This window comes from Labrus bergylta, chromosome 12, assembly GCF_963930695.1.
Source record: "Labrus bergylta chromosome 12, fLabBer1.1, whole genome shotgun sequence".
In the NCBI taxonomy this organism is placed as follows: Eukaryota; Metazoa; Chordata; class Actinopteri; order Labriformes; family Labridae; genus Labrus; species Labrus bergylta.
This window is the reverse complement of record NC_089206.1, coordinates 28,360,009-28,384,545: the sequence shown is the minus strand read 5'-3', so window position 1 is coordinate 28,384,545 and position 24,537 is coordinate 28,360,009. Positions and strand designations below refer to the sequence as shown.

Here is a 24,537-nt window from a genome sequence, read left to right as displayed (position 1 = left end):
AATCAGAAGAACTTTTCATACCATGAAGTACTTCTAAACAGAAGCAGAAAATCCAAACTGTTTCGACGGACTCTTTCTAATAAAATGGAGAACTTCCCAAACAAAGTTAAAAAGTAGCAAAAGATTTATTTTCAGCAATGATGCATTGTAAACTGGCTAACATATAGACTTTACAAAATACATTTTTTTTATTCAAGGGGTTACAATACATGTACAAAATCAGTTCAAGGAATGATTGCCTTTCAGTTGGTCCTTTTGAGAAAAACAACAGGTGACACATCTGTTTATCCTTACATCACTTTTTAAGCCAAATCATAATCTATATATTAACATCTCGACTAAATATGATTAGATATGTAAGGTAAGCCCCCCTTATAGTATTCAGTAAAGACCGCCCAGTGACAGACGTGTTGCCAGCTGATTAGAAGGGCTGCATAAAGTCGCTTAATAAATCCAGTCTTTCACTTAAACACTAATATCATCAACTCAATTAAAGAATACATACATTAGTTTATAAAACCTACAAAGAGTTAAGATATGGCTTAAAATAAATTTTAAATAACGGTCATTTAAAAGATGCTTAAGACATCTGATCTGTGGTCTGGAATGAGTGGTAACATGTGATATCCTTGAAAAGTGTTGACAAAAGAGAAACTACAGAACTTCCTTCACGACTCAGTTAGTCGAGTGTCATGTGCCTCACACAGCAAAGACAACAATCAACATGAAGTTACAATGGAGATACAAAAAATCACAGATTAGCATGTGTGTAATTGTAAAAAAGTACAATGTAAAGCTGGAAAATCAGTGTTTTTTGTGTTAATTATACCAATGTATAAGGCACAGTCTGTACAGTGGGGCCACTATTGCTAAGTAGATGTACTGTGAATTTGCTCTTCCTCATAATGGACTTTAAAAAATGTTGTAAAATAACATCTATCATTCGTCGATGGCAACCTGTCAGTAATTCCTGATTTCACTAACAACATTTGGGAAAGTTTGACAGATCAGATTATAAAAATGTTTTCAAGAGAACTGCAACACAGCTCATGAAGGAAACAAGCTTCTGTTGCTTGTAAAGTAGTCGATGTGTCCCTGCCATTCATCTTAAAGATTAGAAAGTGCTTTGAACAGATCTGATAACATCCATCAAGTGTATCACGACATCTGTCTTCTACATGTGACCATTTATGTCCACCATCATCCCAAGCCTTGCTTCTCCATGTGGTGGATAGAGAACTTTTTTTTTTCTCTCTCTCTCTCTCTCTCTCTCTCTCTCTCTCTCTCTCTCTCTCTCTCGTCAAACTGCATTTTGAATCCATATGATTACATTTGAATAGCAAAAAGAACAAAAAAAAACACACAGAGACTCCTGGACAAAGAGAAGATCCAAACTCCATTCAATAAGCCAACCCTTTGATATGTGCACACATTACAAAATGACATGTTTTAGGGGGTTTGGGAAATACTTAATAATGCTTAAAACTTACAACATACCAGGTCATTTATATTTGTCAATGCTGTTCTCAACAAGTCATGCTGAATTCTGAACGGTCAGCCTACTGAAAGTAAACAATACATTATTGAATCATTTGGATAATGTTGATGATTTGATCCAATCCGAGTAACTTTTTTTTGTTGTTGTTTTGATTATAGATTTTTATTTTGAAATGCAATTTTCAAAGTTACTATTACCTGCCTACAAAAAAACATCTCAAACAATAAAATTATAGAATTTCTTGGTCCAGGCACTTATTAGGAAAAGATGCATAACTATCATTAATGAACGACCCCACTGACAATTCATGCATCGGTTCAACATCAGCCCTGTTGACAGACATCGGCAAATCGAACCGATGTCAGTAGCTGATGTTTATTTGTTGTGCCAAATCAATTTAATGCTGCCATCTATTACACCTAACTGAATCAGCAATCGGATAAATTGTCATTTTAAACATCAGTATTGGCTTCCCTCTATTAACTAACCATCATGCTGCTGGCGTTAGTACCTGCTTTTCATTTACAGTATACGAGTACAAAGAACTATGTACTAACTGAAACTAACACACCAACCTAGCTAGTTAGTTTGGTCGATAGGTAGAGCTCAGTTATTAGCCTTGAAGACCTTTAAAAAAATAGACACTCGTCCTTGTGTCTGTGCGCTGTGCAATTAGGAATGGATTCTGAAGTGTTAAAATAATAATAATGTTTTAAACAGAACATGTTCTTTTCAAGAATCACGGAAGAGTTAAATTCTCATCAAAAGGTTTGATCATTTGATGAATGTAATGTTTGACTTCAGAATGTATTGCTTAAATATTCATTAGTCAGTTATTTATTCATGACTAATTATCTTATTTGACCATTACATTTAAATCATTATCCTCACATAGATTAGACCTGAGAAGAAAATTGACGGCAAGAGTAAAAGTGCAGTTTGTCCAAGTTTATATATCGATTTTTTATATATCGAAGTGTTAATTTGAATATTTTAAGTAAACAAAGAGTAGCATTACAATGATAGACTTATCTGAATAGAGTTTAGACACACCTTTCATCCATAAAAAGACTAAATGGCAAACAGTGGTCGGGCTTAAACCAAGGCTTGGGAGTCCCGGGGACCTCGGAGAACATCATGGACAAGTCCTCAGAATTCCTCTTCAAGGTAGTTCTGCTTCTTCCTCACGTTCCAGTGTAAACACTGGGCGAGGCTTTCAAACCAGTCGTTCACTGGATCCCGGAAACAAATGGAGGGAACGGGGAAGCAGGAAGTAGTGATGGTAATACTGGAACAGGGAAGGTAAGAAAACAAAAACACACACACACACATAAGGTTTGGTGTCACAATAGCTGAGGGCAGAATAAAGGTTAGAAAAGTACAGGTATTGGCAATTACTATGGAAAGAGGAAGTGTTGACATTTAATGCTGTTACATGACTTCCTTCTGATGCAACTGTGGACTTTGTTTAAGTGGGCTTCAATGACTCGCGTTGACAAACAGCTCATTTTCAAGAATCAGGAAGATGGTAATCTCTGAGTGTGTAACATGCTGGAAAATGATGGTTATGGCACATGAGACACTCCTGGGGATAAGGACGTTAAGCAGCTTACGTAACAAAGCCTTTAAGTACTGGTATGTCTGTTTTGTAACACATAAGACACTTTATTGTCCCTGTAAGTATACAACTAAACTTTGTTTTGTGACTCTCTCGGACCAATAGCGTCACTCGTAGAGAATAAGACTATAAACTTGTTGGTTTAGCTTCGTTTCCTCCACTTCATTCCTCCCTGCGCTCTTTGTTTGTGTGGCTGAGGCGTTAAGCGTGGCCTCGCTATGTGAACTAACCTGTCTCCATGGCAGATCTCTTGTCTTTTCCTTCCATCGAATGACACCCAGGCTGTGTTTCTGGCATCACGGGACAGCATTATCTGATAAACAACAAGCACAGAATTCAAAATTAATTAAAAAGCCAAAAATGGACATGGTTATGTATTCACCGTTTAAAAGGTAGAATGTTTTGACCCTCATAATTTAACATTCTTATACCTAATTATGTCAGAAATGTAAACCTGCTCAGCTCCTTTGAGGTTTATGTTTAACTTTTGGACAACTGCAAACAAGTCGAGATTCAAAATGTAGTCAGACTCACAAAAATATAATTTAAGGTAAATCAGTTTGCTAGCATACTGCACTATAATAATGCCTTTGTAGTCATATAGTCATCTTTTACAGACTTGCTTTTATGTGATGTCGTCTTCTTAATGTCTTTTCTTACTGGTTTTACTATTTTTATCTTCTTTTACTTCTTACTGTTCTTTTATTTATGCTCTTATCTCGTATTTATGCTCACATCTTAACCCCTCTTATCTTTTAAGTTGGTCATTTTTTATCTTACTTACTTTGTCTATTGATGTTTTATATGTATATTTACTTTTTATTTTTATCATTATTATAGTTTTTGTTTTTTTTGATCCTTTAACCACTTGTTTCTATTTCTTTTACTGCTCTTACATTCTTATTGCTGTTCTCTTTTGATTTGCTTTGAGCTCTTTTAGTTTCTTACATCTTTTTAAATCTTTGCTCCTCTTGGTCTCAGCTCGTGTTGTTGGGTTCTTGTGTTTCCTGGGTTCTTATCATGGTTCTTGTGATGGTTGGGTTATATATGTCTCTTGGGTATCGTGCACTATGGGTTCTTTTCTGTTATTCTTAGTATTTTGCGTTTGTTATGTTCTTGCTGTTGTTTATGTTCTTCTGTGTTTGGTTTAGTTCTTGTTTTTGCTGTTTGTCAAAGCACTTTGTAAACCTGTGCTTTTAAAAGGTGCTATAGAAATAAAGTTATTATTATTATCATTATGACCAAGTGTGTGAAGAACCCAAAATGTTACAAAGTGCCAATTTAAGCGTCATATCTGATGTAGTAGTGTGTGTGTGTGTGTGTGTGTGTGTGTGTGATTAAGAATAAATCACTTCTTCACCGGTCATTTGAAATACCTTGAGCTCCACTCCAGCAGGCACCACTATGGGTCTGAAGGAGAGCGAGTGTGGGCAGATGGGAGTGATCATAATTGCAGGGACGTTGGGATGGATCATGGATGCACCTGCTGCAACTGCATATGCTGTACTTCCTGTAGGTGTAGAGACGATCACACCTGGGCAGACACAGAGACACAAAGAGAGAAAAACAACGTACTTAACACACAAGGATAGCAAGCAGTCAGGGTGAGAGGGGGGGTTGATTTTAAAGTTAAAAAAATAGTATAAAAAAAACAAAAAAATAGTATAATAATAATATTATAATAGTATAATAGTAATAGTATTCTATGTTTTCATCGATACACCACAGCGGATTTATTGAGCTGTAAATAATAATTTTATGAATATAGATCCTCTAAGTAACATAGATGCCCCCCATCAAGTAGACAAAGTAAAGTATTAGCTGATAACATGTCTACATACTGTTTTCCATTTTAACATATATCAGTGATTTCACATCTGAATTTGCACAGCTCTGGACTGGCATTCGGCACTGTCATCATTGTTTTTGCACACTCCAGCAAACAACACACTTGTGTATTTAAATGTTTCATATTTGAGACTGAGAAGTAATGTTAATGTTAAAGTATTTCTTTTTTTAAAATATATATTTTTAGGGCGTATTTACTTTGTATTTTTTCATCCATCTATCCATCTATCCATCTATCTGTTGTGTCAAACAAAGTAGCAGCTCCGCACATTGAAAAAGCTGAAACCAGAAAACACAACGGGCAATATGCTTAAGTTTACAACTATACAAAGAACTGAGTGAAAGAACAATTTTTAAAGAAACTTATTGACAAATTGCCTTAAAACTCATTCAGGCTATGCATCAACATTTCAGCAGGAACTGATCATGGAAACGTTTATAGATAATTAATATACTAGAATTTAATAGTATGTTTCTTTAAGCGAAAAGCAAGTATTATTTTCCTTTTTTACGTCGACAAAGTTGTGCATGATAATAGGGCTGTCGCGGTAAGCGCAAAAATGAATACCCGGGGTAAAAACAAGCCAACCGCCATGACGGCACGTCAAGTCACTTCACCCTGCCTACAGTTCAGACAGACACAAAAGACAACTGGTAAACTAAACCAAATGAAACTCCGCCCCTTTCTTAACATTTCAGCCAAATGAAAAGGAGATCAATCTGATTAAGACGATTCAATTTGTAAAATCTGCACCAAACAGATGAGTGTGAAACGAGGAAACACATCCAGTGTGAGCTCTCACCTGGCTGACAGTATCTGGCCTGCAAGATTGTTTTGATTTGGACTTTTACTGATTTTATTATCTCTGGATCACCGCGGAGGAAATTGCTTCACTGTGAAAGCCCTACATGATGATTCATGTCCATGTTGTTAAGCTCAACATTACTTTCCTCATGTTTAGCTCATAGCTCACAACGAACCCTTTAAACATGTCTTATGAAGGCAGGCTCATAAATTAGACCCAACATCGATTGGTTTTGTTCTGAATATTTGCAGGGTTCAATATGTCAGAAAAAAACATTTGTCTCCCACCTTTTTAAAGAACTTTGTGTTTGAAACTTAAATGAAAATGATGGTAATAGTATCATCATATAGGAAGTTACAAAAACCATGTATGTAAAGTACTGGCTGGATAAACAGGTACAACACATTGAGTAATAAGAGTAAACCAACATGAACAGCAGATCGTTGCTGGTGGAGCAGTATCATTTACCCAGATCTTCCTGGTAAATCTGCATTATAAGCACAGCTATTCTGGTCTACTAGCACAGCTCTGTTGTGTCTACTAATTAACTCTGAGCAGACAGGACAAACATGAACCAGCATCACGAACACACTGATCAATGCAAGTGTTGCGTAATGAAGGCAACATTCAAGCACTTTTTTACTAAATCAAAGTTAAATTTGCCAATATCAAAACTCTCATCAAAAAACTCTTTACACTTCACAGCAGTGAAAAGAAAACACCATCTCAAGTGGTTAATATGTGCTGTTCCTTCATTGTACTGATGATATCAACAGTATGAGTGTGTATACAATATGTGGAATATAATCTGATACAAACAGGAGATAGTTTGGTGAGATGACTGAACACATTTAGGTTTCTGTGGAAGACGAGTATCTCCATACACTTATTGCACTACTTTAAATGAACCTGCACACCTTCATTCCATTATGTTAGAAATGGAAGGTATCAAGTTTGTTATTATCTTCACTTCCAATGCATGAAGTGTTTCCCATAGAGAATATATTTGGGGTAAGGATTGTTGAAACTGCAGCACCATTCACAGCTGATATGAAACCGAAAACTGTAGACTTAGCACCTACTCAGGAGCAGGTTAGGTGTGCAGCGTAGGTTTCACTTGTGATGGTGGTAAAAAAGAGAGCACTTCTTTTAAAAACAAGGTTTTCTTCCCACTCTGGGTTGACAAGCTAACCTTGTTAGTAGTGGATCATTTCTGTCCTGACAATATTTGAATTTCAGTTGATGTCTTAATTTCAAACATGTAAATCATCATGTAAATCAAAATCTTCCCTCTTACATTTGACATGCTTGAAAAGGAGAAGAAACAAGTTAAAACTAATTTAATCCGACCACTTTTTTCATTCATATACCGTTCACACAACAAATAAAAACAGAAGATGGGACCTGTCAAAACTGTCTCTCCATTTTGAGATCAGGGTCTGCGTTTAGTTTAGAACACGTTTGAAGGTTTATTTTTGGCCTTTTCTGCATTTATTTAGAGATAGAGATAGGAGAGATTGGAGATATATATATAGAGAGAGAGAGTGGGGAATGACATGCAGGAAAGGAGCCACAGGTCAGACTGAACCCGGGCCACCGCCCGCCTTGAGGACCACAGCCTCTGTACACAGGGCGCGACCACTAACCACTAGGCCCCCCCTCGTAAAACAACAAGTGTAAAACAACTGTGGCTGTCTAGATTGAACTGAAGTCTAGTAGTTTGATCTGAAGTTTGAGAATTAGGGCTCAAAGAGGACTATTCATGCTTTTAGTCATAAAGTCATAACTGTACATCTATAGTGAAGACAATGATGTTCTTTTGTGTATAACATATAATGAATGTCTGAAAAGTTGTGTTGTTCAGGGAGGCTAGAAATGCAAAGTATCTGATTTAAAAATCCTAATTTGAATCAGTATAAAAACCTTTATTGGAGGGGGATTTCAATGTTTCTGTCTTTTATTTTTATTGCAAGTTTTTATTTTGTAAATCCAATCAGGAGTATAGCGTTGACAGTTTTTGAGAGCTGGGTAATTTCTGGTTAGATAAACATGCAACGTTAACGTGCAGCATCTTGGTCTGTTTTTAAAATACATTGGCTTGTCATGTGGTCAGTTACCATAAAATCCAAGAAGGACGCACTCGTATTATTGTTACTTTGATTTCCCTGTTCCCTGTTTTGTGCTACGTCGCTTGACTTGTCATGAGACATTATCAAAAGAGATTTATGAGATTTATTTGCTTTTGCTGTGTAATCTATAAGTACACTTTTGATTTCAGGGTGAAGGCTTATTGTGCCTTCATTTAGAAAGGACAGCGAAGGATGACAGGACATGTTGGGAAATTATTTTAGGCTCAGACTCGACCTCTGCAGGGAGTGTAGCCCTCTGAACGCGAGGTGCGCCTCTCTAAACACTAAGCCAAACTGGCACCCCGATGCAGGCCTTCAGATACTCAGTTAATTTAATTAAAGAGCAAACCTGACAAACGTATCAACTTCCCCCACAGATCTGACAAATATACAGCTCTCTGTGACTCTTGACGAGTTCAACAGCAGGGATTCTAGACTGAACCCATGTAGTGTTTACATTCTCACAGAGTGCTAAACATCAACACACATACTCAAACTCACCATCTCCCTGCACTGTCGTAATGAGGTGTCCATCGAGGAAGAGGTCAACATTGGAGAGATATGAGGAGGGACCTCTGTCCACCACCACCTCGTTAAGAACCTGAAACACATCCACATGTTAAACATGTGAAACCTGAAACACATTCACAATCCGCCATAAACACGTCTCGGCACTATTTGACATGTCAACGAGTGTGTTAACGTGCCAGTATGGGTTTTTCTGTGTTAAGTTCTCCCAATGAAACCAGTATGGCATGTTATCACCTGAGCCTGAGGCATGTTTAGTGGTTACAAAACAAAGTGCCTGAGGTGGTGAGAAAACCTGACAAAACTAGACACATAAAGCTGGTGTACCGGTGTTTACTGGTGCACACACACATTTAAAACAATTAAACTGGAGATGCACCAATTGCAATTTCTCTGGCCGATTCCGATTTTTATCTGTTCTCACCTGCCGATACCGATTTTGGCCGATACCAATTTTCTGTCTTTAAAGCTCTATTATTGATAGCAACAGCAAAGAAAACTGCTGCAATGACAATCTCTCATGCTCACTCAAATGAATCTCCACTTGAAGATTTTGAAAATCAAACCTTTTGTTTCAGGTACAGATCTGTATTCTACTTTAGTTTAAAGCCATCATTTATATGGTAAAAGTGTCTATGTAAAGAAAAACAAACAAAAAGTATTCAATGATCTTTTACAATAAAACATTAACTGAACTTTCTGCATTAAATTTTCACATTCTGGAGATTCAAACAGCCAGTCACACTCTTTATCCCTTTAGGTTTTTAATGTCATAAATAGATCAAATTAAAAAAAAAAGAAAAAGTTTACTGCTTCACTCTGTTCAGCTGAATTATCCCTGACTCACTTACAGACTCTCACCTGTCTGCCCCTGTCTCTCTCTGCCTTTGTGATAGCTATTTAAGAGTTTAAATCATGTTTACCCATTAATTATCAATATTAATCAATAGCCTAATATTTCCTGCAAAGTTATAGGCTACTTCCAAACGTGCTCATACACTTGGGTTTCAGGTGTTCCTCCGTAACCAAATAATATTACAGAGATATTAATTAAATATTTTAACGTTCTGCACTCCCCAAGCCTGGGAGGGAGAGAGAGAGAGAGAGAGAGACATCGCGGGAGCGCGCACACAGGCCTAATACTACATGTACATACAGGCAGCTCAGACGTGCAGAGCTTCCACAGGCAGCGAGGTGAGGAGGGAGCGAGTGCAGGGAAACGGTGTGTGTTTCTGCTCCTGTGTCGAACCTTTTTCTCCTCTGCTGATCGGCATCTCACGTCTACACTGTCGACATGTTGCTTGTTGTGTGTGTGGCTGTCCCTTAGTGTTTGTGTCGCTGTGTGCAGAGCGCTCCACAGTGCATGAAACGGCTCGACTCGGCTATACTTGTGAGGACCAAGTCACATGCCGATCGATCGGTGCACCCTTAATTTAAACAGATGTTAACATTCCAGATGTGGAATGTGTGGCTCAAAATGTCAAAGGCTATTAACCTACATATAAGAAGGTCAGAACCACATATCTTGTTTTGATGACAGTGTTTGCCAATGTGGGTATTTGCTTACAGGTTTTAAGTCCACAGGCAACAGGGCATCATTATTTTGACACACATTGTTGACATGTGTTGTCCTCTTTATAGGCTAACGCTGTGGTTATTCTGCACTTTGAGTAGTCAGAGGGCTAGAGGAGCGGTAAGCAAGCTCAAGTCTATTTACAAATGACCAACATGTGGCTCAACTTAATGTGCCACTAGCATTAAAAGTCCATATTGGAGTTAATACATTTTTGTATATTCACACCCCAAAATCAGTTTCATGCAAATGGTCCTGTTATTTACTTTTGACAACAGTAGTATGATTGTTGTTGTTTTGTTTTGTTTTTTTTTGGGGGGGGGGGGGGGGTGGGCTTTTTGCCTTTCTTGGATAAGACAGCATAAGAGAGACAGGAAATGTTAGGAGGAGGGAGTAAGGGGATGACATGTAGCAAAGGGCTGAGGTCGGAATTTGAACCCACAGCTGCTGCGACCAGGACTATAGCCTCTGTATATGGGGGCGCAGGACATAACCGCTAGGCCATCAATGCTCTACATTCTGTCTATTTTAAAATGTTTTACTTATTTTAAAGAGATACCAAGATGCTGGTTTTATGCAACGCTCTTACCTGATACTGTAGAAGTTTCCGACAACTGTCCATGTCCCCGTTGGTCAGGATGATTCCATTCTCATCCACTCTGGCCTTCTTATCCCAGTTCTCTTTAAATACCCGGACTTTCAAGCGACTTCGCAGGACAATGGCAGTATTACCTTCATGCAATAAACATACACATTAAATAGGGTTTCTTTTTTTAATTATGACTGAAACATTTCAGTATTTATGCAGTAGAGAGAGGCTGACAAAGAGGTAAGTGTATTCAATACCTTCAATAATTTGTGTGACCTGAGACTGGTAGGTGTCAAACTTCAAAGGTGTCAAAAAGCCCAACGACCCCAGGTGGAAGGCCATAACTGGTGGAACACTCTCCTACAAGGAAATCAATGAGAAGGATTGTTATGCCATCCAAGAACATGTAAAAAAAAAAACGAAAAACAAAACACACCAGCTGAATTTAAAATGCAGAGCAGAATACCTGGAAGAGTGAGGACGCATACAGTAAAGTCCCATCTCCACCAAGACAGATGATGAAGTCAACTCGGTTTGAGATGTCGTCAAGATCTGAAAGATACGAACATAAAGAACATCTTATCTAGAATCCACATCTGATTCTTTTATTTTGGTACATGATGGTGATGATTGGCTGGTTTTCATACCTTCTCTGAAAGTGCAGAATTTCTTTGTAATGACTCCGAAGTTCTCATCGCCTGAAATAGCTGGGTCCTCAAGAACTTTCTGTTCCACGTAAACAACCATGTTTTTCACCTACAGCCAGACACAACCCCCCCAACCAACAGGATTAGCCAGTGGCACTGCATAATACGAAAAATATAGCCATGTCTACAAGTTAGTCATTATTTACATGTGAGGCCTTCCTTGTTAGATAGAGACAACAGTAACCTATTGAAGTTAGGGTCACAGAGTCACCCAAGTCAAAGACAGCAACGCACGCATGTCTTTGCCCCAATCACTGCCTAATAATATGTACATTCAGTCTAACCCATCACAGTCTGTTGCTCACACTGCGTGGTGTCATGGGATACCTGGTCTTACCTCAGTGAGGAAAATGCAGAGCTCTTTGAAGGGCTCGAGTAGACTGGCATCTCGTATCTTTTTGATGACAAGGACACTTCTTGGTGGCTTGTTCCATGTTAGTCTTTGGCTGGCGGGATCCTGAATGTGCCTGAAAAGACAAACACATTATAACTTGAGGGGAGGAAACAGGTTAAAACCTGAGTGTTAAAGCTCAGGTCTAGACTGAAGTAACATCTGGTACCTATTCAAGACGTCCTTCTCCTCATCATAACAAGTACTGTACTCTTCCCTATCCCTCTTCCTGCATCTTATCCCATCTCCCCCTATCCCATTTTCAAACCCCGGCGCAGTTTCGGTAGATGGCTGCTCGTCATGAGCCTGGATTTGCCCAAGAATTCTGCCTCTTAAAAGGAAGTTTTTTCTTACCACTGTAATTTATGCTAAAATATTGCTAATGTGCTACACAATGGATTAATGCTTTGTAATGTAGCAATGATTAAAGTATTTTACCTGCTTTTTGTAAAGGGTCTCGAGATAACACTTGTTATGAGTTGGCTCTATACAAATAATGATTGATTGATTGATTACTGCTCAGTATCTACCCATAACAAGTTAAATCTTCAGGTTTAGGTTCTTGTCTCAAACCTTCAAAAATAGCACAGTCACACATCTCCTTATTCCCTTTGCTACATCTTTCATGATTAGATGACTCATTCACACTTCTAAATGAATTACAACTACATTATGAGTCTGTATCTGTACTAGAGACCACTTCTTAATAAGTCTTAGTCAGAAGCAAACAAATACAGTCTTATGATCTTTCCCCTACAGAAATCCCTCATCCTGCCTAATATTATATTATAAATAATCATTTTGAAGGTATCAGAAACAAACAGGATACTTTGAATTTGACTGAGGTTACTGTTATAAGAAAGAATGGGAGCTAATGAAGTAGCTTTTGGACAATCAACAAATGTTATGTGCATTCACATTCTTTCTAAAACACTAAAGTCCAGACAAATGAAAACAGGCCAGTTTCCTCTTCCTGTTTCATTATCCACTCAAAAAGCAACAAACTATGTAATTAAATTCATTTCATTACTATTCATTAAATGCAAACATACAAAAACAAACTGGACTGCAACAGATTATGTACAAAGGCAGTCATTACTACAACCTGATAGCTCTGAATAGTATAGGCTCATGTGGAGAACAACAGAAATCAAGGTCCAGTTAAACACTGACTTCAGTAAAACAGATCAAACCAAACATGTGGCAGTACTAGTAGAAAACTGAAGCTGTGCAGTCGTAATGACAGGTACAGGATACAAAGCAAAAACATGTGAAGAAACAATGAGCCGTGTACTAGCCATCCACAGTTTTCCTGACCACCTCAACACATCCTCAGGTTTATGTCACACCAACCTCTAAATCTATCACTCCATCCCTGCACTGATACACTTTCTCTTTTCTCATTCACAAACAGATCGAAAAGAAAGCTTTAACTCTTGACTTTGTCTTAACTTAAGACATACAGTTCTCACATGACATCAGTTTAGTAAAGCCTGAAGCTCTCACACATCTTCAGTGAGTCTAACCAAGAGAACACCTGAATGGCAAAAACAATGCAACAGCTTGGAGCAGCCATTTAACATTTCAGCTCAAATCAAACACATTGTTTTCTGTTGAAAAAGAGAAAGGGAAGATGCCAGAGGTTCCTCTCACCATTTCCACACTTTGTTTGTGCTGTTGTTCCCGGCAGTGCCCTGAGGGATGCACTGATTAAACTTCATTGCTGTCCACATGTAACAAGGATGCTGTGTTCAGATTGATTCAGCTGTGAACAGAGCTCTGTCCCTGTGGCTCGCTCTGACGAAACAAACTCATTCTTCCTCTAATGACTTCCTTGAGCGCCAGAGCACTGTCGAGCAGCTGAAGAAGTTGAGTCAGTGCACTTCGTGCAGTCTTGCCAAGGGGTTATCTGAGAGGCAGCCAGGTGAGAGTCTTCTCTGTGTGCTGTCCACAGACAACAGGATAAACTCAAAACTCCTCCGGCTGGATTCACCGTGGCTATATTTGTCCCACTGACGACTTAACACTAAACCTCCCTGGTGTATTCTGCTGTTGTATTTAAAGCTCTCACTCAGCTTAAGGTTGGCCTCATCTCTGTCTCCACCCACCTGTGCACTGAACTCGCCCATTTGGGGGAAAGGCCTTATTTTTCAGGAAGGTATGACTGAATATAACCATGACAGAGTCATGAGTCGTCCTTGGTGCATAAATACATCCATACTTTGTTTGTCTCTCGACGTAAACACAGATACATACTGATTAAATATATAAAACACAGGCCCCAACTAAGTAAGAGAAACAGTGTCAAAACTCCAACTTTCAGACTTAAATCAATCATCTATTAATTGTCATATTACAGCCAGTGACTGCAAAAGGAATGTTTCAAGCATCACACATGTAGAACACAAATATCTTCTAAATCCTACACAAATTAAAGCATAATGAAACAATGAACTAATATTGCTTGATGCATATATACCTAGAACATAATAGTAGTAGTACAAAGTAGTATATTTAAGACTTGAAAATGGTTGAAAAGACAATTTGTGATACGTTATCTTTGATGTTTAACTTGGTATTTAGAACCAGCTTTCATTGATGTAACAAGGAATTCCTCTCCCCTTGCCTCTAGTTATCGCCCTAACCTCTGTCTGCGTGGAACATTTGCCGCAAGTCGAGTGCGTCTGTGTCAGACACCGTGCTGACTTCTTGCTGTGAACGAAACATGTCGGCAGGCAGGTTTCCTTCAGCTGAGTTTCTTTGAGTGACTTAGACTTGAGTTTCTATGGGCCTTTTCTCAAACCGGTCCCTCTACACAGAGTGAACTCTTTTTGATGCCACACCCACAGCTGAGTGAAGTAGTTCTCATTAAAGGTGGAGGGTATCAACACAGCAGCAAGATTTAGATCACTCTAATGGAAACAGTGAGTTTTATGTTGCATATGGTGGCAATTCCTTTTTTATTTTTTTCATCCTATAGTTTCAATATGATGTTTATATGATGATTCGTTTGAAGTAGGCTGTATCCTGAATACATTTTCATTTTATTTTATTTTTTACATTTTTATGAAAGTGTTTTTAACGGATTTTGAGGCTTTTAAAATTGTGTGAGTGATTGCAGGGAACTGTGTACATTGCATTTCCCATGACGAACAATGTAAGGCGTTATACCAGTTCAGTAAGTCAGCATTGGTGCAGTCTCAATTTGGGGGGGGTTTAACAACCCACACCACACTAAGAGGTTTTTGGACAGCACTCTATGTGGACGACTCTCCTTTGAGAGCGCAGTAATGGACTAGAGTGGAAGTGTGTGTGGACAAGGTGAAGGCAGGGCGTGGTTTGAGAAAGGCCCTGTGTCTCCTCCCCTCTCGTCTGACACACTGTTTCCTCACTGGTACAATCAGCAAGTTTATTAGTCTACTATTACGTCTACAGAAACATCTAAATCCCAGTGAGACGATTGATTTCCAGTGTTACAGTTTTACAGGGCTGCTGTACCAATGAATGTGTCAATGAGCATGAAATGAAAGGCTAACATGTTCTTTATGATGCTGTGACTTTGTTGACAACAATGCAGCTGACAGGTGCTGAATCAGCTCTTTTACATAACTGTGTGATACAGTTTTAGATTTAAAATAAATCACTTTCAAAGCTTAAAGGCACGGGTCAATGATTTATTTAAACAATCATAATTAGCATATCATACTTTAGTGCATTTGACTGTGATTCAGCTGACTACATGTTTATCGTGGTGCCAGTAGCCTAGTGGTACAGAGGTTGTTGTCCTTAAAGCGTGTTCAAATCCGACCTGTGTCTCCTTTAATGCACATCATTCCTCCCTCTCTCATTTTCTCTTGCTCTCCCTCCCTGATTTCTGACCCTATCCACTGTCCTCTCTCAGAATCAGAATATCTCAGAATTAAAGGCATCAAAATACCATAGTTTTATCAGGATAAAGGCTTCCCATTGATCAAAGTGTCTAAATTCACACATTTAAAAATATGGTTTAATACTGTGGTGTAAGGTTTTAAAATTTGAGAGAAAAAAACCCAACAACCCCAGTTTGATCCTCTTTTCAACAAGAAATTGCCAAAGTGATTTTTGCAATAGTTGTGGCTTTAACTACACAGAGAAGTCTTTGACTTCTTCACCATCTTGGTTTTAAACAAACACATGTCTGGGTCGGCATCATTTGCATATATTCCTTTAGCTCCCCTAGATTAAAAAAAGGAGGCTCTGCTCTTTACTGATTTGGTTTCATTGTGTATCACAGTCCCTGCACACTTCAGTTTCCCATTGCTCCATCAGCCCACCTGCGTTCTCTCAACCTCCCTTCTACCAGACACCATCCAGGAGTAGGCTGGGTAGTGGAGCAGCTTTAGGTGACCTAAGTTGGGTCTAAGCATGTATCTGAGCTCTCCTCCTTCTCTCTCTTTGGTCTCTTTGGTAGACTCAGAGCCAGCTGCAGCTCTTGGCATTGTTTGACCTATAGTGTTTCAGATGTTGACGTAGTGACCCTGATGTCATCAAATTTTTCCTTGAATTTTATGAGCCATTTCCTTGAGGACACAAGGAATGAAAATCAGGAGGGTGACATAGTGTGTGAATGATAAAAGCCGGGTCTACACGGGACAAAGTATTTAAGTGTCATAGTTAGACAACGACATGTCCTCGTAGCGAAACATTTGTTAGAGCTTGCACAGCTAGCTACTTATCAATTCAATCAGTCTTTAACTGGAGAATTTTGTACTCATACATAAAATGAATTTATAATGAAATAAGGAACTACAATTCTACAATTTCTACAATTCACTTTTTATCCAAAGTGACGTACATCAGAGAGTAAGTACAACACAAGCAAGGATCTTTGCTGGGTCAGAAGACATACGTGTTTGATTGGGATGACGTTTTTATTGGTATTATTTGCAAAATGTATTTCAAGACTTTCTTTTCTATGGTACGCTTCTTTTGACACAAACTTGGTGACAGTCCAATCAGTGTTGATGTTAAATATAGTCTCGCCCTCACTCCGCTGCATCTCTTTGGCCAAATACTCTGGCTCTAATAAATACAGATGAATATCTTAGTCAGCAATAACACTGTAAAAAGTGTTCTTGTCCATTACATCCTCTGCACACACATTTTAGCCTGCTTGTTTTATGTTTTGTTGAGTTGTTTTATAGACTGTTTCCAGAGAAGACTCAACAAAGAAAATGAAGAGTAGATAGCGGGTGGTTCCTCTGAGACACAGCAGAAACGATGAAGAACAACAGCTAAGCAACAAAACTGCAGCCTATTTCACACCGTCAGCCTGACTCAATTTCCAACATTACGTTTAAATTAAACAGAAGTTATGCTGTTAATTGTTAGGCTTTGACTGTTAAGATGTATGTGCAGTCTGACATCTGACTTGCCTTTAGTTTTCAATCTCTGCTCTGCAAACTGTTGACAACATGTGGAGCGTCATTTTCTGTCAAGGATTGCCTAAAATACCGCCTCCTGCCACTGACGTGTTTCATTTCAGGGTGTGTCTGGAACCATTTTCATGGGTGGAGATTCTCTTTGTAGTCTCACAACAAATGCTCTCTAACAATAATATCAAAAGTATTACCAAACAAGCTGGCTTTGTAAACCTTCTACAAGCAGTTTTAGAACCACACCCAGTGATCGAGCATAAATTAATTCGTCATAGTTAGTTTCAGTTTGAATGCTCTAACCCAGTGATTCCCCTAGAGGGAGCCCGAGGTTATGGCATGGGGGGGGGGGGGGGGGGGGGAGGGTGAGACGTCACAACTATAATCAAAGACAAGCAAATATGTCTCGCCCTCTGCTTCACCTGTACAATGTTGGGTAATGAAGAGGGCCACACTCCTTCCTTTAGCCACATCCTACAAGTGTGAAATTCATTCTTCTGTAGTTGTCTCAATGATTGGAAAAAAACAGATAAAGCTTCACATTGAAAATGAAGAGTGGCAGTCTAATAAGTTTTATAGACTGTTTCCAGAGAAGACTCAACAAAGAAAATGAAGAGTAGATAGCGGGTGGTTCCTCTGAGACACAGCAGAAACGATGAAGAACAACAGCTAAGCAACAAAACTGCAGCCTATTTCACACCGTCAGCCTGACTCAATTTCCAACATTACGTTTAAATTAAACAGAAGTTATGCTGTTAATTGTTAGGCTTTGACTGTTAAGATATATGTGCAGTCTGACATCTGACTTGCCTTTAGTTTTCAATCTCTGCTCTGCAAACTCTCTACTACAGACTGAGAAGGTCTGTAGTAGAGATATTAGCATATCAAGTGGCTAACGGTATGGACTAATTTATCGCAGAAATGCGCATTACTAGATTTATTCACCAGACAAATAGTATTTATTTTGAGTATCGTTGAATAAGCCTAGCAGATGTTTTTTTTCTGGCTGTCACCAGCAGAGTGTGCTTTATGGATTTCAACAAGCATTATCACTCTCCAGAGTGTCAAGTGGTGATGCACGTCCATGTGCAGTTACTTTCCAGTTGAGTGACCATCTTGTCTTTGTTATACTATATATCTTTTCCACAAGTGTTTGATAACTGAATTTGCCAATTTATCAGTATTACATTTTTTCTCTTTCTAATATAGATATCTGTATCGGCCCCAAAAATCTCATATCGGTCAGGTCCCAATCTGTATCAAAATACAAGCAAACACTAGTCATTGAACTTATTGCAAGACTGAAAATATAAATCTTCAAACGAGATTCTCATCTTTTTTTATTCAGAGTTGGTTTAAAAAATCAGTTTAGAGCAATGACTGTTATCTTAAAAAGTTTCATGTTACAGTATGACTTTAGATGTTTTTCCATTGTAAAAGCCGCTGGTTAGTCTTTCTGTGTTGTTTGCACTGAAGTTTTCATTCTTTTGATTTTGCAGACAATATTTGAGACTAAATCTAAAACTATAGGAATTTGTTAGGAGTGTGTGACTGTCAGAATGAATGTTCATCTCTCTATGTTTATGTGTTGATGAGGGTTGGGGGGGGCCCATTAGAAAGAGTTTGGGAACTACTGATCTAAACTTTCACTGCCCTGCTTTTGGGGAAAACACTTTTTCTATAACTTGATATTTAAATATTGATGAACAGAATTGTGCATTACATGTCAGTGTGAGTAGGTTCCCATAAAAAGACTACAGCCTAACCTTTGTTTTGTAAAATGATACCTGGTTTTTCTACTTCTAACCTGTTTAGCAGCTTTGAGGAGGTTAATCCATCAACAACTGCTGCAGTGCTGTGAGCCACTTACATGACTTAGAGAGTCAAGAGGCCAACAGTCTGTCGAGGCTTTGACAGGAAAACATGAACTCTCTGTAACTCTGCCGGCACACTTCATTAAGTTTAGCAACATGTTCAGCTGGTAGATTCATTGTTTGTTGTTCAGCTTCTGTTGGTGAGTTAAGTTAAGCAGTCAGAATGGTGCTCTTGAGTCACCAGCATTACATAATAAACACACAGTATGTAAATACAGCCACCAGGGGGCTTTCAATCAAAACAGTAACAAAAGATGATGTGGAGGCTGGCGGGGAATCATGGGAGTCAATCTCTTTCCTAAAATATTTAAACATTTTAACTGCACTCAAGTTGGGAATGTTGGAATTTTGCAGTAACTTTGCCATTTACCCCCTGAAGCCAAAATTAAGCGTAAAATCTTTGGAGAGAGAAAGAGAATAAAGCAGGTGCAGACTCCGACTCTACACCAAAGTTAGTCCTTCTACCTTCTCGAGCTGGTCTGCCTTGTACACAACCCTGCAAACTCTGACTGTGGGACATAAGGGAAACATTATGTAGAAGTAAGTGAATAGGTATGAGGAGGTTGAAGAGTGACCGATCTGTACAAAGCTGTGATTGTTGCCTTGGTGTCCTATCACTGCAGCTACAGTGAGATCAGTAAACACAGCCTGAATCTTCTTTGTTGTTCAAATGAAAGTTAAATAAGGATAAGATATTCTTTGAAGCTGGCACAAATTGTACCAAAGCACAGACAAAGAACGGATTGCATACTTGACTTGGTTAACACCAAAATTATTTCTTCTCACATACATTCAGTTTTCAAAGACAAAGAAATGTAATGTTTAATCAGCAGGGAAACAGATCATTTATATAACCATAGCAGAGTTTGAACTGCCTGCTCATGGTTGATTTGCATTGTGTCCAAGAAAATCCAATTCTAATGCCCCCCCCCCCCCACCCTTTTTTTGGGAGGGGCCATACCAAATCTTAAAAGAAAATTAACTCTGTCTATTTTTCAGTGTCACAAACCCAAACTTTAGAAAAACCTTTAGTACAAAAACCCTGCAGCAACATGAACGTAACCCTGTTCTACTCACATCACTGCGTGTGGATTCTGAAGCATGCATGCCTTTGGGCCAAATGTAGTCACAGGGCTTGGTCCATGAAGTGACTGTGTTCTCCTGAAAGAGACAAAAACAAAACAAACTATAACAACAACAACAGAAACAGGGCTAACAGTGTATAGGGTTGAACAAACAGTATTTTACTTCTTTTTTTCACATTAGTAACATCTCAGGAGAATGTAAGGTGACATGGATATGTGGTGGAAAAAAAGTTTCAAGTTGAACACCACACAGACTCCTGTAGCCAGGCGGGCCCCTCTGGATGTGTGTTATATGAAACTGTGCCAAGAAATGTCCACAACTCTTTCAAATGTACTCTGTGTAGTGAGACTGTGCAGGCGCAGTCTTTCCATTTGTATAACAGACAACATGTTCTAGAGTCAACGTGAGAAGCAGGTCGATGAGGTAGACTTCCAGGTGAAGAGAATATGTTTATTCGCGACCAGCAAGCCTAAATGAAGAGCAATCTGCATGTTACATGACATCTCAAAAGTCTCTGCGGAGCATCCAAAGATGGATTGGTTGTGGTTGGGCTGAATATCTTTGCATTAGGATTATTAGAAACAAACAAAAAAGTTATGTCCAAATGTTGCAAAATACAGGAAATAAGAGGAAGACATGTGCAAAAGAACTTCTAGCAGAGCAACACCTGTCCCATTTAGAATACACACAGAAAGATGCAGTAGGGTTTTGTTCTGAGTAATGCACTCTTAGCATCATCTTATACTGAATGAACATGTAGTGTGAGTTTATAGAACAACACTGAAAGGAGGAGAGTCACATTATAATACTTATGCCTCTATATGACACTCATTTTTTAAATGCCTCATCTCATTGCTGCAACCATGTCAGAATTTGACAAGGCATTTAATGTGTTCAGACTGACAGAGCCTTTGTTTCACATACAGCAGTATGTTAGGCAGCTGAAAGGAAGCAAAACAAGAGTTGTCTTAAACTTTATTAGCTTGCATGTAAAGGAAAGGGAAAACAAAAATAAATCTGCTGTGTGTGTTTGGCAACCAAAATAATCAAGAAGAAGGTTCCTCCCAGCTGCGTGAATGATTTTAACAAGGTATTAATGAGATTTTCTTTCTGGTTTTGAGTGACTAAATATTAAGCAGATTCATCAACACTGTTCTCATTTCAAACACATGCCCTTTTCATTTCTGCCCAAATTGATAGCAAACAATAACCACATTGAATTCCCTATTTTTATGTTAATCCTGTATTCCTATAAAAGCACAGAACAAAGACGGGGCACCGTTTTAGCTCGATCAGTAGGGCAGGTGCCCCGTGTACAAAAGGCCGCAGTCTTTGGTACATCAGCCGCAGCTTCAACAGCTGGCCTCAGCCCCTTTGATGCATGTCCGCCACGCTATCTTCTCCCACATTTCCTCTCTCTCTCTCTCTCTCTCTCTCTCTAATGCCGTCCCATCGATAAAGGATGGGAAAAATCAAATAAAAAAAGTACACAGTACACATTGCACTGCTTGGTAACACAGTATGAGTACTTTGAACTGCTCAACAGTTGTATTACATCACCAGGATGATATTTGACCTGCCAATATGTTTGTCAAATAAATACATCAGCCTGAGATTTACTGCTTTTTTAAAACAAGGTGAACAGGTTTCTATTGCAGGTTCGTGCAGTCAGCATTACTACATAAATTACTGAGTATAAAGCAGTATTTTTTAAAGCTTAAAAAAATATTGTAAGCTAAATTTTATGTAATTACATTGTGCGACACACAAATAAGCCTGATCTATGTACAAATGTAGCTTTACTGGCTCTAAAATCTTGTCGCTCCGCCCTCATTTTATGTAATGCTACACTGAGTATGTTGTTTGCTGTTTATCTTTCAACTGCAAACTTAACAATCTACTCTTGTCTGTTGTGCTGAATGTTGTGAGGTGGGATATCCCTTTAAAGGAAGAATGTGCCTCATTTCACACATAAATACAGCAGAAACCAAGTATATCCTCTGTGAATGTCTCTCTGAGTCATGACTGTCTACAATGAGTGAGAAGTGTACTGTTGTCTGAGCCGTGTTTACATCATGTGTACATGGACGGCCTTGCGTTTAAAACTGTTTAGATCGAGGACTAGAGGAGAGAAGAATGTACTCACTGCTTGTTTGGATGTCCCATAAGTGTGTATAGATCAAGGCAAGTCTGTGTCAATTCCTGTGCAATGTGAAGCTATGAGTTAACCGAAGTGTGCTAACATTAACCTGCTAACACAACAATGCAGGACACAGGCAATTGCAGCTCAAGCAAAGGACAATTATGTCTGCCGCTTGTGCTTAATGATGTTTAATTATGGTGCATTCTAATTTATAACTCCTTTGTGCGAACGCAAGTGGAGTGGATACACGAGTATCTTAAGGAGCTACTAGTGCCGTACTGTCCCTCGAGAGCGTTGCGGTCCCGGAGTGCAGGCCTGCTGGTGGTACCTACAGTCTCTAAGTGTACTATGGGGGGTAAAGCCTTCAGTTATCGGGCTCCTCTCCTCTGGAACCGCCTTCCAGCCGGGGGTCCAGGAGGCAGACACAGTCTGTATTTTTAAGAATAGACTTAAAACTTTCCTTTTTGATAAATCTTATAGTTAGGGCTGGTGCTGGTGTAGACCAGCTCTTAGTTATGCTGCTATAGGCTTAGACTACCGGGGGAACTGGCACCTTGAGCTCCTCTCTCTCTCTCTCTGTGCACATACAGTACATCATATTACTGCATGTATCTATCTGTAAATCACAGTCACTAACCACCTACTTTCCTGAGAGCTCTTGAGCTCTCTTAGGCTCCTCAAGATCGTTGGTTGACGGCCTGTCAGAACAACCCCACACACACGCACACGCACACGCACACACCCCCCCCCCCCCCCCCCCACCGGATTGTTGATGGACGGTCTGCCTCCCCCAACCCCCTTGCTCCCTATCCCTCTTCCTGCATCTTATCCCATCTATCCCCCTATCCCTTTCCAACCCGGCGCAGTCTAGGCCTGTGAAGGCTGTTTTGTCATGACCCGGGGATCCGGCAAAAATTTCTGCCTTTTAATAAGGCAGTTTTTCTTACCACTGTAACTTTTGCTGCTTTGCTAAAGTGCTCATGATGGATAGGCCGGGTCTTTGTAACATAACAATAAGTAAGGTCTTTTACCTGCTTTTTGTAACATAACAATGAGTAAGGTCTTTTTTCCTGCTCTTTTGTAATGTTAAAAGACAAAGAGTAAGGTATTTTACCTGCTTTCTGTAAAGTGTCTTGAGATAACACTTGTTATGAGTTGACGCTATACAAATAAATTGAATTTAATTAGAGGGGTTGGAGGTGTGCAGCTGGAGGAGAGCAGAGGCTTTAGAATAGAGGAGGTGACACCAAATAGCAGATTGTTTTGGTTTCACGCTGGTGCTCAAGGGCGACATCTACTGGATCAAACAGTGACACAGTCTTCTCCTGAATACTCCTGAAGTGTTTTTAATGTATTTAGTTTTCTCACAGGGCCTTCTTCCTCTTCTCCTTTTAATTAGGTTTCACGTCTACATTTCTATTTCCTAAACACTGATTTTAAGGCAGTGGTGCCAACACTTGATACATCAAAACCCATTCTCCTTCTTATGTAAAAGATAATCTCAGTTTGTTTTGTTTTTTTAGTTGTGCTACACAAGTCATACTGTAACTTTTTTTAGATTTAAGGTTCAAATGATCAAACTTTAATCTGAAATTGGATCTTTATCTGGAACATTATCTCTATGCAGCTCTTATTCTGATCAAATTGTAACATTAGATTATTTTATTAAATGTCACATATACGACAATATTTCTTGTTGTTCTGTGAAATGAGTGGTTAGGCAGGAGAATCGAACTCTAAACGTCAAACTCTTTAGGATCTGAGCAGCCCTAAATGTCTCATCCTAATGCCCCCCCCTCCCCCCCCTTAGAGGGGATTTTACACATATTCTTAATCATTTACCAAACGCCTGAGGTTGTGAATCCCTGACCATGTCACAAGGCAGTTTCAAAAACTCTTGCACCAGCTCTGAGTTAGTTCTGCTTTCCGTTGTGGTCCACACTAAACACAATGTTGAAACCAGTTAGTAACTTCAATTGTGTCATTGTTTTGTTGCACCATGGGGACAAAAGCTTCATCTTAAATAGTAGATCGGAGCCTTCAAGCGGACCAAAATATTGTCGCAGAAATCACGTTTTCCCTTTAATGTGACCAATCGGTGAGGGTCAAGTCAAGTTTATATATAAAGCACATTTCATATATGACACATATCTTTAAGAAGAGATAAAAAAAAAATGAAATAAAAATGCCTTAATGAAGTGCAAAAAGTACTTCAGTCATTTCAGATTTAACCAAAAAGCTTGTGCAAACAGATGTGTTTTAAGTCTGCTTTTCAAAGACGACATATTGTAGCGGACCTTTGTTCCTGTGGTACGGAATTCCAGAGAGTTGAC

The 24,537-nt window shown here is 39.0% G+C and overlaps 1 protein-coding gene across 1 annotated transcript in view; it reads right to left on the bottom strand.

Moving 5' to 3' along the window:
* Positions 1–106: 106 nt before the first annotated feature.
* The window catches only part of nadka (NAD kinase a), a 26,129-nt gene continuing 1,698 nt past the window's right edge, over positions 107–24,537 (bottom strand). Inside the window, 10 exon segments of the mRNA XM_065961011.1 lie at positions 107–2,786; positions 3,347–3,429; positions 4,493–4,650; positions 8,401–8,500; positions 10,590–10,732; positions 10,847–10,949; positions 11,056–11,141; positions 11,237–11,345; positions 11,634–11,763; positions 20,053–20,136. Of these exon segments, the coding sequence (XP_065817083.1) occupies positions 2,648–2,786; positions 3,347–3,429; positions 4,493–4,650; positions 8,401–8,500; positions 10,590–10,732; positions 10,847–10,949; positions 11,056–11,141; positions 11,237–11,345; positions 11,634–11,763; positions 20,053–20,136 (1,135 nt within the window). The 3' untranslated portion in view covers positions 107–2,647.